Genomic DNA, 13,414 nt, shown 5'->3' with positions numbered 1-13,414 from the left:
GTTGACTTTACTCATGGATCACATTCAGACTGTTTTTTTTTTTGTTTTTTTTTTGCTAAAACTCCTCATTTATACTGATTTCGTTAAAAAAAAAAAAAAAAAAAAGAATGAACACAGTACACAGTCAAAGGTGAGGCAGTCCCTGGTTTGAATCTGGGCCTCATTACCCTGCTGTGGGGAGTTTGCATTTTTGAAGAACTGTAACTCATCAAATGTCTGCTTTCCTGCATCCGATCTCATTCCCACTAATCATTCCAGGAATGCTTTTTCCCGCTCTTCATTTCAGGACCTCATTACCACAAACATCTGAGCTGCTCGGACTCGATGATGCTACATTTCATCGGCTTGTTTGATGCAGAAAATCCATCCAAGTAATCAAAGCATCGCCTGCTGTGGAGTCACTGTGACCCAACAAAGGCTTGAAAATGTGTGTTTACTGCTCGGAATCAGGGTTTCGGCTGAATGATGGGAAGGAAATGCAGGGAAAAGGCATCAACCTGCCCCTCAGATGCAGCTGCTGCTCTGCCTTGATTCAGAAAAACGGTTAATCATGACTACTGTCTGTAACAAAGACCTCAGGTTGTTCTTCCATTCACATTTTGTATCGACATCTTTCCTCATTTATTTCTGCTTCTTCTAAACCAGCAGCGTCAAACGCGTTTCAATGCAGAGGCCACAAACAGACCAAAACATTTCCATGATAACCTTTAAATAATCCTCCACCCTCACGTTACTGAACTCGTGGATAATCTTCAATATGCTGCATGATCGGCTGCAGATCAACTGTTGATTCTTCTTATGTGAAACTGCATTAAAATAAAATGCTGATGATACATTTTAATAGAACAATCCGGCCTTTGCAGTCAGTAATCCGTTGTTCCTCTGAGCAGCTGGACTCCCAGGTGGATTTAATCAGACCTGAAACGACAGCAGGCAGCAGCTCAGACTATTAACCAACCAAATTCTTCCTTTTTTCAAATTTATCCAAATATCACCGATCAGAAACAAACATTTTAACTACTATGCTATTTTTTTTTCTTTCAGTTATTTTTTTTGTTGTTGTTGAATCAGTTGAACTTAATTAACATAACATGGCATTTAAAAGGTTGAAGTCTTGAATCTGATTGAACGTTTGGCAGATTTGAGGCTTGAAGTTTGTTAAAATGATTTATGAAAAAAAAAGAAAAAAAAAACCCTGTAAAAAAACATCCAGTGGTGTTTCAGTTGTACGTTCTGCCATGAGCTCCTTGTATGTTTGTTTCTGGAGCATATTTTCCTCCAAAAACCACAAAATCAGCTGATCTAGTATCACCTATGTATAATATCAACACACCCCTGAACTTCTCTACGCTGATGACTCACAGCTTTACATAACACACTAAGCTCATGGACACAGATTCATGAAGTCATGAAGTGATCATCCATCCAGCAAATAAATCAAAATCGATAAGACAAAGGTGACTGTTATTGACCCAAAAGAGGAAAGGATCAGAAGTTACTGATCACTTTCACTCTGTTTCAAACCAAGCAAGAAATCTGCCAGAAGAAAAACAGATTTTTCTGTTCAAACAAGACAAATAAAAACAAGCCAGTGCTGTATTTTCAGGCGTCAACAGGCCAGAGTTATTTGTTCTGATACATCCACATCGTTTCCAGGATCAGAATCAGAGTTCAGTTATTCTGCTCCAAACCTGTGAAACGAACTTCCTGAATTTCAGACGGCTCCAGTTTTCTCACAGCTTCACGTTTCTTTTAAACATTTTAGTTCTTAACATCTCTGGCCGAGTGAAAATGTTGTCTGGTAAAACAAAGCCTTATCGTCTCATTTTGCTTTAACCACCTTGAGTGTGAAATGTTCTTTTCAAACCCTGACTGAAATCAATGATCAACACTCGGTTGGTGTGTTTGGTTCACATCTTTACTGAGTCACAGTTCCAACACATTTCACCAGCATATGACGGAGGAGCAAACACAGACGGCAGGAAAAAACCAAAACAAAACAACAACAAACAAAGTGGAAATCACAAAAATAAGTAAAATGATTGAAGTTAAAAAATGTGTGTTGCGTTTGGAGAAAGGAGACGAAGGAAGAGGCGTCCTGTGATTCAGCAGAGACTCAAACTGGAGGCGTTCTCTTCCCCTCTGGCTCCACCCGGTGGTCACAGGCGGGCGGTGCATGATGGAGGCTGAGGACACTGAACACAGTGGGACACTGAGCGGCAACAGACGGCAGAGTAAAGGGACAGCAGGGGGGGGGGGACACACGGCGTCCCGTCGGAGTGGCTGGAGGCTGGTGGAGCTTTTCAAACAGCTGCATCCGTCTCTCATCCTCCATCCTCCGTAATCTGGATTATCTCTGGTGATCGCCACAGATCCGCCTCCCCTTCCTCCCGAAAAGCCACTCCAGATCGTTTATGGGTCAGCAGATGTGTGGCGCCGCATATGTTCGTGACACGCGATCCCGGCTGGTCCCTGGCGCCGTGGCGGCGCCTCCGGTCCGGGTCTCGGTCCGGCGGCGGGCGGCTTCCAGCCCCGCCGCTCTAGCAGAGGTCAGACACGTAGTCGAAGTCCTTGAAGTGGTCCTGCTCCTTGCGGGAGAGCGTGCGGCGCTCACGGGGCGGCGTGAGGGTCGGCGCCTCGGCCGTGAACTCCGTGTCGAAGTTGCTGACGTCCTCCCTGCCGCCGATGGTGGGGACGAACGGCGGCGGGACCTTCCTCTGGAGCAGGGCCTCCCAGTCCGTGGCCTGAAACACAGGTCCGGTTAGAGGAGAGCGGCTCGCTGGAAGAGCAGCGCCGCGGCGCTCAGCCTCACCCTGAAGAACGGCTGCTTCTTCACGTCTTCCGCATCTTTTTCTCCAGAACCCAGACGTCTCTCCGGGTTTCTCCTCAGCAGCTGGAACAAAGGAACCGTTCAGATTGACACGAATATCGCATTTCTTCCGGTTCCGCAGTAACTGGTAATGAAGGAGGAGTTTCTTCACCCGTCTCATGATGCCGATGGCCTCGGTGGACAGGAAGCGAGGGTAACGCACTTCGTCATTCACAATGCTGTCGAAGACCTCCTCCTCATCGTCACCCGGGAAAGGAGACTGAAACACACACACACACACCCCTCATCTGTCCCTCTGAATCCAGTCCTTTCCCCAGAGGAAGCCAGCGGCTCCGGCTCTCACCTCTCCCACCAGCATCTCGTAGATCAGCACGCCCAGGCCCCACCAGTCCACCGCTCGGGTGTACGACGTGTCCGTCAGAACCTCCGGCGCCAAAAACTCTGGAGTCCCACAGAAAGTGCTGGTCCTGTCTCCATAACCCATACCTGAAGGGAGAGGAGGAGTCCAACTGATGAAGAGGAAGGAGGCCGAGGGGACAAAACGCTTCTCGTGTATGAAGGAGGGAAAGAATCAGATTCAGATCTTTAGCCTCTGACAACTCGAGGTGTCCGGTGCTACAGAAAGTCGCCTCTGAGTCTTTTAACTTCTAAACTTGATTTATTTCTGCTCTAAATGGTTCCATCTTTGAACTTGGGGCTCAAACAGGAATAATAATAAAGGAAAATGTTTTCAATGATTATAGAACAGAAATAATAAAAATATCTTTTACTTCAATACAGAGCAGTTTTACAACAAATACAGATAATAATATTAATATTACTGTTACCTTCTGATTAAGATCAATTCTGGAATGAGACTGGTGCATTGTGTTTCAGGAAGGGTTAAAAGACAGCTTATCTCTCACAAAACTTCTTTTACGTGAAAAAAGATTCCAGTGAATATTAAAGGGCAACTTCGGTTTTTTGACATCTGGACCTTATTTCTAGGTGTGTCAAGAAATATAGCCGAAATGAGCGACTTTGCAGAGATTATGTCACGCGCTGAAGCTCCCCTGCCGTGGAACCCGCTAAGTGCGCCTACATCGGTTGGATCTAAATAACTTCTGAAGGACTCCGAGCTGCACGATGTTTGTCTGAGTGAGTATATGAGCATGCACACACCTAGAAATAAGGTCCAGATGTCAAAAAACCGAAGTTGCCCTTTAAGGGAGTGTCAGCTGAAGCCTGAAGTTTCTGCTCCCTGAAGTCACAGATAATTGAGTGTGTGGAAGGAAGAAGAGCATGAAGGGTTGTGTGTGTGTGTGTGTGTGTGTGTGTGTGTGTGTGTGTGTGTGTGTGTGTGTGTGTGTGTGTGTGTGTCGGATGACTGACCTTCTTTGCAGAGGCCAAAATCTGCGATCTTCACAAATCCGTCCATGTCCAGCAGTAAGTTGTCCAACTTGAGATCTCTGAGCAGGAAAAACAAGGTTATCATGTGGAACAAGTAAAGACGAGGGAATATAATCTATATCATCTATATATTCAGCATTTTATATCATCAAATTGATGCCAAACACTTTAATATTACACACATTTCTGCAAACGTCTCTTTGACTGGGGAGTTTGTCATGAAGTGAGGCCTGGTGTTGTTTGGAAAAGTGCAGAGTGAGAGCTTCTGCCTTTTTATTTTTAGAACAGAACTTCAACATTCAGTCAGTGGCACTTCCTCTTTTGAGAACTGGAACAAACCAGAGGCCGGATCAGCGGCGGCGGCGGCCCTCCTCACCTGTACACGATCTTATGGTCGTGGAGGAACTGCAGGCCGAGAACCACGCAGGCCGAGTAGAACCTGTGAGAGAGCGGGAGAGGTCAGCGGGAGAGGTCGGCGGGAGAGGTCGGTGCGAGCCGCGGCGCCGTCCGGGTCAGCGCCACGCGGGGCGGACAGGACACTCACACGGCCCGCGGCTCGGAGAAGACGTCGGCGTGGATGTGCATCATGAGGTCGCCGCCCGCCGTGTACTCCATGACGAAGCACACGTGCTCCGGCGTCTGGAAACACGCGAACAGGTTGACCAGGAAGGGGTGGTGGGAGCCGTTGACCGTCTCGAAGATCCGCTTCTCACACATGAGGCTGGAGGCAGACAGAGGGGGGTGGAGGAGGGCGGAGGGGTGAGCCGGAGCAGTCCTGCAGCAGAGTCGAGGCTAAAGACAGAAGAGTCGAACCTCTCCACTTCGTCTCGAGCCACGATGTCGCCTTTCTTCAGGGCCTTGATGGCGTACAGGCTGCCCGTCCGCTTGTACTCTGACAGCAACACCTGCACAGTCCAACACACACACACACACACACTCTCAGACCGATCCATGTTATTCATTCGGATCTCTGAGAATCACCAGCAACGTGTTTCAGATTGTGAAAAACCTCAAGGCATCTCTACGTTTCCTTTCCTTCGTGCCACGAAAAAGAAAACTGCTAAAACTGCTCACTTGTCTCAGGAACAAGCGTCACAATGACCTGATGGGCAGTTACTGTAGCTGTTCCCTTTACTTCATCATTAAAGAAATGCTATTAAAAGAATATTCCCAACAAAGTCTATTTATCACAATGACTGTGGTCACCTGATGTTTTTAATTCGGAACTGGTGTATTCTGAATGAAGTAATTCATTATTATATCAATGAGCTACGTGTTTACATGGGAAAAACGAAGGATTAAATTCCTTTCACGTCGAGGTCTGTGAAGCGTTCTGATTGGACGGGGAGGCCGTGACGCGCTGACGTCTCCCAGGAGTGAACCGCGCTTTTCTCGTCTTTCTTTCAAAATTAACTTTGACGCTACATCTTTGTCAATGTCCGCGTTGTTAAGCGCCTGTCCGTCCACTCGTTTCATTATGTCCAATTGTTTTAAAACTGCCATTAAAGGTGCTGTAGGCAGGATTCTGCATCTCCGCCATCTTGGCGATTTGACCCATCTAAGAAGGCGATTTAAAACCCAGCACAGCCAATCCGGTCCTGTTTTCTCTGACATCACGCCCTTACGCAAGTTAAGCCCCTCCCACAAGAACGTGCGACGAACACCCCTCGACCAATCACGGTTAGAGCCTCAGGGGCTCTTCTGATTGGTCAAAGATACCTGGAGCTGTCCAGATTCCTTTTCAGCTCAGAACAGAGACAGATGGAAACACTGCGCCCTGGTGGTAGTGCAATTATGCTACACTCCTAAAGGATTATCAATGGATACTCTAACATTTAATCCAAAGAAAACACAGAAAAATTAGCATTGACTAGCAAAATCCTGCTTACAGCACCTTTAAATAAATCGAGTGGAAACACAGAAAGCGGGCCGCCATCTTGGAAAATTGCGTCATCACAACGGAGCATGCGCACAACGACCAGAACAAGGTCGCGCCTAATTATTAGCATATACTTCCGCTTCCAAAGGAGGATAAACCCATCGGTCCATTCGGATTCAAACTTAATCCTGAATAAAGATTTTGGGCGTTTACATGGTCATTTTAGAGCTGAGTAACGCTTTATTTGGATTTATAGAGGAATTAAAAAGTCCCATGTAAACACACAGACTCAAAGCTCTAATCTCTCCAACAAAGGATGTAAACGGGGCTGTAAAGTCAGAAAAGAGGATTTGGAAGAGTTGGTGAAAGGAGAGAGAGCAGGAATCGTGTGAACGAGGCCTCAGATGAGCAGAAGATGAGTAAACAACCAAAAAGCGGATTTACCTTCCCGAAGTGTCCGCGGCCCAGAACGGCGATGAGCTTGAAGTCCAGCAGGCAGAGCGGGCCGCTGCTGGGCCTGACACACACACACACACACACACACACACACACACACAGACACACAGACACACACAGACACACACACACACACACCAGTCACGTTAAAGGCAACAGAGCCATATTTAAATGAGCGTCGATACACAGGGTTTGTTTTTTGGGCTATAATCAAGCACAGTGCTGACTCGGCGTTCCTGCCAGGCATGAAAAACAGGGAACATATTGTGTGCGGGGGTGTGTTCCCGGAGTCACACTGTGTGGGCCATACTGCAGGTGTGTGTGTGTGTGTGTGTGTGTGTGTGTGTGTGTGTATGTGTCTATGTGTGTGTGTGTGTGTGTGTGTTCCTGCACCTGCGTAAAGAGCTGGTGGACGTGGACCTGGGGGGCTGCTCGTGGGCGGGGACGTCCGGCGTGGACGAGGGTTCGACGGCCGCCGGCGGCTCCTGAGGAAGAGGAGGGAGGAAGAGGAACTGAAGTGATTCCTGACATCTGGACGGTGACGGATGGACAGCGTGCGGCTCTGATCCAGCTCATGGAGCCGGACCCCCCGCTGTTCGAACCCCAGCCAACCCCTCCACCCCTCTGATCCATCCTCACTGCTAATTAGGCGTCCAAAAAACATGAGCGTAATTAATCCCATAATACTTGAACCACATTGAACACACCATCTGCTCCTGCCCCCCCCCCCCCCCCCCCCCCTCCCCCTCCCCCTCCTCTCTCTCTCTTTTTGTCTCACTCTGAGGCCAAAATAACAGAGCCAGGGATGAAGGACACACTGGGATCATGTTAAATGTCGCCCTGCATCCAGTTTCGTCTCATTAAAGCCGTCTTCCTCCGATCAGGTCGTCGGTCATCACGACGGTTTCCAGGACGGCAGGTAGGAAGTGAGCAGGAAGGAAACCTGATAATGTGGAGACGTCCACCCCCCCCCCCCCTCCCTCAGAGGAAGCCTCCATCTGTCCGGGCTGCACTCACCGAGGCGGCCGGAGCGTCCACCACGTCTCTCCGGACCTCGGCTTTGACGGCAGAGTCGCCGTCCAGGTTCAGCTTCTCCACCGAGATCTCACTGCAAAGCAAAACAAAAACAGGTCTGATGTCTCCAAAAGCACAAAGAGTCTTGGTTGGAATAGAAATCTACTAAAAGACAATCACACTTCCAGCTCTGTTCTCGTTTCTGATCAAATATTCATAATCTGTAAATTTATACCAATAAACAATGTTAATGTAGGGATTCAGCCAATCTCTACATTTAGCTGTAAAAACTAGAGGTGAGCCGAATACTCGTTTTAAACGAGTACTCGTTACGGATAATGCATTTTTTTCGAATCCGAGTATGACCCGAGCATGGTGCTGATGGGAGATCCTCACTGGTCTTTCATTCTGCTCCGTGCTGGACTGAGGCGACAGGATCCTTGTCAGAGAAGCCAATCAGTGCTGGTAAATTAAAAACTAGTTTTTTTATTTCGCTGTAGCGTGCATTTGCCTGAGGAAAACCTTTTAAAATGAAAAGCGCGAAATGTCGCGCTACTGTGCACGCACGGGGTTTTTTTTTTTCGGGGGGTTTTAAGTTTCGTTTTCCCTTCCAGTTTCGTTTTTCCTTTTTTCTTTCATTTTTCATATTGATCTGGACTTGTGCTCCACCGGGAGGCTGTGATCTGTGGGAGAGAGATGATAACTGGACCGAGGTCCACTACGATCGGCGCTGCAGCCGCGGACAGGACCAGGAAGCTCAGCAGGGGGGATCAGAGATTTTCCGGGACACCGGGGAGATTCTGGTGGGGACCGTGGGGGGAGGCAGTCCCAACCCAGGAAGACCTGTTCCTTTCCTTGGACTCCAGCTGGAGTCCGGACAACAATTATAGAGAAGCTGTTATGTAAATTAAAAATATTCATGTTCTGCCTCAATAAAAATACTTGTTCTGTAAATAGTTCTTTTACTATTGTGACAAAAAAAAATTAAAATCTTTGTCCTGAGGCTGTTGTGTGAATGAATAATCATTTATATAACTTTAAAAATGTTCATGTTCTGACTAAAATAAAAAAAACTTGTACATTGTGTCATTGAAACGGTTCTGTAAATAGTTTTCAAATAAAGAACAAATATAGCAACTTCTGAGCAATCCATATCAATTTCAGACTGAAAATAGTGTGCCAATTTCTGCCCCCACCCCATTTCCGGTTATACCACGCCCACTTCCGGTTTAGGCCACGCCCCCTCCGAGTACAGATATGGATACAGATAATTTGGATGGGTAAACAGATACAGATACAGATACAGATAGTGGTGTACTCGCTCATCCCTAGTAAAAACTCTCAGCTGGTTCATGATTCTTCTGAAAGAGAAGATGGAAATTATTAATCTGGAAAATGCTCTATAATCTGACGTTGGTAGAAGGAAGATGCTCCATATTCTGATGTTGGAGGAGGAAGATGCTCTACATGCTTGTGGCGACGTCAGTCTCGTACCCCGTGTTGTGAGTGAGTGTGTTGCCGGAGAAGCTGGGCGTGTAGGCCGGCGTGTTGCTTCCCGTGGGGATGGCGTTCCTCAGCAGGCGGACCCAGGTGGCGATGTCCACGTTCATCTGACGCGCTCGCAGGAAGGCCTTACCTGGAGAACGGAGACGGGTGGGAGTTAATCTGACAGACGCCAACTCGTTCAGCATGAATGCAGAATGTGAAGGAAGTGAATCTGATTCAAACCGTTACACAGAGTGTCGTTTCATCACGCTTGATAAAAAAGAACATGAAAATACGAAACGCTGCTGCTATCGAGAGACGACGTTTCCTCAGCTGGCTCTCCACGACTTTGGTTTGTTGACTTTATCATCAGAAACTTTGTGATGCCTCAAATTTTGGAGCTGACAGAAAATGATGTACTGGGGCTTTGATGAAGGGTTGATGGTTCAATCCCCGTCCTGCACTGACTGGGTGTTGATGTGTCCACAGGCAAGGTTTAACATACCTTTCTAGGTGAAGAGCTCTGGAAATGCACCTCATTACAAGAAAAAACAAACCAAAAAAACCCTGCATGCTTCAATGAAATCTAAAAGAATGATAAGAGTTTGAAATAAATTGATAAACTGGACTTAAATATGACTAAAACTACAAACTTGGGGAAACAGCTTCTTGCAGCCCCCCACAAATAAAGCTTAATTATATTAACGTGAGAATTCGTTATGACTCAGGATTAAAGAATCTAGAAGAAAAAAACAATGAACTGGTGTGAAACTGTGTCTCCTGTAGCTTTAATCTGAGGCTGTTTCGTGACTGCAGGCTGCGGTTCCTGGAGAGTTTATACTCCCCGCTGTCGTTAACGCTTCCTGAGCTGCAGCTCGTCTCCAGCGTGACGTGAGAGACGAGATGTTTCAGCAAGCATCACTGACAGAATGCAAAAACGATGCATCATCTGCTCTTCAAACATCTTTCCTGCTCATTTCTGTCACACGACGGAGCAAAGCAGCCGATAACACACACACTCCTGTCTGATTGAAATGCCAGGTGTGTGTGCACAACAAACATTAATGCTGTAGAAGTTACTGCACATTAAGAACCATTTAAAGGAACAGGGTACTTCTTTTCCAGCTATGGAAGTGAGAAAAAAACTAAGGAAGTTTTGTTTTTAAGAGAAACCCATGAGAGGAGCAGACGTCCTGTTTCATTCATACCGTGTTGTTTAGAAAAGACTTTCTTCTGCCTCTGAAGTCTTCGGCCTCTCTCGATCACCGGATTGAAGAAGGTCACCTGAAACACACACTCATCCGGTTACAGGCTGAATGTGAGGACTGTAATCCGTGTGCGTGTGGTGTGTGTGTGTGTGGTGCGTGCTGCACCTCGGCCAGCAGCAGCCCCTGCGGCTCCAGCTCCAGCTGGACTCGGTGTCTCTGGTTGTCCAGGAATTCCTCCAGCTTCAGGTACTTGAGGGCGCAGAGCGAGCGGTAGTCCCTCCAGTGCACGGCGATCTCCATCTCCCTGGACTGATCACACACACACACACACACACACACACCGTCAACACCCTGGCCGTGCTGACGCAGCGCGGCGGGGTGTTTCCGGGCGTACCCTCTCCAGCTCCACGGTGAAGGTCTGGTCCCAGGCCTGATCCCCGACCGTCCTCCAGCCGGTCTGGCCCACCACGGTGTTCTCCAGCTTCAGCACGGCGCTCACCTCCGCTGGGAAACACACACACACACACCGAAAATCTACAACACACATCGGTTTCTTTTTCTTCCTTTGTTGGACAGATACTGTGCTGGCGTGTCTCACTGTCCCCCCTTGTGGTAGAAAGTGGCATTACAGCACGCGTGGAGCGTGGACTCACAGGACAGCTCCTCCGTCTTGCTGGGGATCTTGAGGCTCATGCTGCTGGTGCTGCGGCTGTACAGGCCGCTCAGCTTGAACGACGAGCGTCCGTCTCCGCCCGGAGAGAAGGAGGGCAGAACCACCGGCGTGGCCCTGCTGCGCCCCGGGACCGCCTCCAGCAGGCCCACGCAGCCCAGCAGGCGGACCTGCAGCGTGCCCGTCAGCGGCGACGGCTTGCTCAGCGTGCTGTACTGGTTGTGCACGTACGGCGTGCTGTGGCGGGAGCTGAACGCCGACGAGGAGGCCAGCACCAGCTCCTCCTTGATGAGGCAGGCCTTGGGGTGATCCTCGGGCAGCTCCAGCAGCCGCTGCTCCAGGGCGCAGCGCAGCAGGTCCAGGCGCTGGGACGACTCGCTGAGGCCGCACTGAGCCTGGAGGACCAGGACAAGGGTCGGAGGGCAAAGGTCAAAGGCTCTGCTGCTCATCTGGCCTGACCCAGACTGATCCGGGCTGACCCAGAGACCTTCACTACAGCCTTCTTTACATACATACAAACACAGAACCATACTTTAGCAGTGGTTCACCTGCAGATCTGCACGTTGCACCTTGTGTTTCTACAAAAACTTCATTACTTTAGGTCCAGTATGGATGTTTGTCTATTTTTACTTGAGGAAATAACTTTTAAATCAGTCCCTAAACATGTTTTTTATCTCCCTGAATGAAGATTTTCCATCTGTGAAATCACTCAGCGGTGACATGGCCAAATAAAGCGTATCATGAACGCCGGAGCCCATCGGGCTCATTGTGTTTATTAAAAATGGAGCATTGTTTGTGGGGCCTGACCTCGGCCATGGCCTTCTTGTCCTGGACCTTCCCCGCTCCCAGCAGCCGCAGCATGTTCTTGGCGCCCTCGGCCATGGCGTGCTCCACCCGGTAGTGGTGCCACAGTTCCTCCACACGCAGCTCCACCCCGCACAGGTCCGGCTTGCCTGCCACACACACACACACACACACACACACACACACACACAAACACACACACACACACACACCGCTATAGTCACTCTGTGTCGGCGCTTCGCGTGCATCAAGCTGGAAACTGGCTGAAATGAGATGCCAGCGATGCAGCGTGATGTTATGTATGTGCAGCATTTAAATCAATATCATGGATTAGTAATGATGGCATTAAGAGGAATTAATACGGGTAAAACACCACTGAAGGATTAGTTGGAAATGCACGACCTGCCGCCGCTTTATGGTAATCCTGATGCATTTCTACTGATATACAGCTCCTCTGTAGGTGACCTGAGACCTCCTTCATTAAGAATATTGCTTTTTTTCAGTCATTTTTAAACATTTAATGTATGGAGGACAACTGGAACCTGGATCTGCACGGAGTTCTTTCCTTCTGAAATGGTTTAAAGCAACAAAAATGCACTTCTTTCACTTTAAGAATTCCATGTAAATCCTCAGGAAATACACTTCTAACAACAAAGAATTATAATGGAAACAACAAACCCTGACCAGATAAAAGCTCATTGACTTAAAGAGATAAAAAGAGATAAAAAGGAGAAGACGGAGGACGTATTGGACATGATTGATCTGCCCGGACTCGGCTGTCCTTTCCAGAGCCGCCGCCGCTCCGGGTTTCGTTTTATCCGGCCTGCTTTCATGTGAGCCGGCTTCCTTCCCTCCTCCCGGCTCTGCCCCGCTCTCTGACTCAGTCCTTTCAGTCTGGCGGCCTTCCTGGCTCCCCGCCTCTCTAACCTCTGCTAAATGGGCCGTGGCTTTTAGCTGTTGGCCAACATCAAGGGGATGCAGGAACATCAATACGGCTCCAACCTGAGCCAGTGAGAGGGCTGTAATGGACCGGCCCTGCGCGCACGCGTGTGTGTGTGTGTGTGTGTGTGTGTGTGTGTGTGTGTGTGTGTGTGTGTGTGTGTGTGTGTGTGTGTGTGTGTGTGTGTGTGTGTGTGTGTGTGTGTGTGACTGGAAGGCTGCACTATGAAGTTCAGAAGCAGAAATTGATCCATTACCACCAGCATCATGAAATATGCAGTGTTTATCAGCTGGGAGAGTGACAGGTGGGATGAGAGAGGGAGCGGATGAGGAGAGAGGGCGGGGCGGCAGGTACTTTGCGGGTCCTCGGACTGCTCCGTGGCCTGCATGGCCTTCCGGATCTGCATGCGGATGATGTCGATCTTGGTCTTGCTGTCCTGCAGCATCTGCTGAGCCGTCTGGAGGAGCTTCTTGTCCTGCGAAGAGACAGATTCAGGACGTCAGAGGAGCTCCGGCCCCGCCCCCTCCAGGCCCCGCCTCCTCCAGGCCCCGCCCACGCGAAGCACCTTGGTTCCTCCGTTGGCGTAAATGGGGATCATGTTCTCCGCCCCCTGCTTGACCTTCAGCTCGATGTTGAGCTGCCGCTCCAGCGCGGCGATGCGGTGCTGATTGGCCGACGTCTGGCTGACCGAGCCCGGAGACTTGGTGGAATCTGGAGAGAGAGAGAGAGAGAGAGAGAG

At 48.9% G+C, this 13,414-nt stretch overlaps 1 protein-coding gene across 3 annotated transcripts in view; it reads right to left on the bottom strand.

The window, feature by feature from the left end:
- Nucleotides 1-1,904: 1,904 nt before the first annotated feature.
- The window catches only part of LOC115387023 (serine/threonine-protein kinase N1-like), a 28,316-nt gene continuing 16,806 nt past the window's right edge, over nt 1,905-13,414 (bottom strand). For all 3 annotated transcript variants that reach the window (XM_030089546.1, XM_030089545.1, XM_030089544.1), the window contains exons 3-21: nt 13,241-13,386; nt 13,030-13,150; nt 11,739-11,884; nt 10,915-11,326; nt 10,656-10,765; nt 10,427-10,570; nt 10,262-10,337; nt 9,063-9,204; nt 7,572-7,662; nt 6,948-7,039; nt 6,543-6,615; nt 5,033-5,124; nt 4,764-4,940; nt 4,596-4,658; nt 4,202-4,278; nt 3,174-3,316; nt 2,982-3,089; nt 2,813-2,893; nt 1,905-2,744 (exon numbers count right to left, since the gene is read on the bottom strand). In XM_030089546.1, the coding sequence (XP_029945406.1) occupies nt 2,541-2,744; nt 2,813-2,893; nt 2,982-3,089; nt 3,174-3,316; nt 4,202-4,278; nt 4,596-4,658; nt 4,764-4,940; nt 5,033-5,124; nt 6,543-6,615; nt 6,948-7,039; nt 7,572-7,662; nt 9,063-9,204; nt 10,262-10,337; nt 10,427-10,570; nt 10,656-10,765; nt 10,915-11,326; nt 11,739-11,884; nt 13,030-13,150; nt 13,241-13,386 (2,498 nt within the window). In that variant the 3' untranslated portion in view covers nt 1,905-2,540. The remainder of the gene's footprint in view (nt 2,745-2,812; nt 2,894-2,981; nt 3,090-3,173; nt 3,317-4,201; nt 4,279-4,595; nt 4,659-4,763; nt 4,941-5,032; nt 5,125-6,542; nt 6,616-6,947; nt 7,040-7,571; nt 7,663-9,062; nt 9,205-10,261; nt 10,338-10,426; nt 10,571-10,655; nt 10,766-10,914; nt 11,327-11,738; nt 11,885-13,029; nt 13,151-13,240; nt 13,387-13,414) is intronic.

This window comes from Salarias fasciatus, chromosome 4, assembly GCF_902148845.1.
Source record: "Salarias fasciatus chromosome 4, fSalaFa1.1, whole genome shotgun sequence".
Classification (NCBI taxonomy): Eukaryota; Metazoa; Chordata; class Actinopteri; order Blenniiformes; family Blenniidae; genus Salarias; species Salarias fasciatus.
This window is presented reverse-complemented; position numbering and strand designations above follow the sequence as displayed.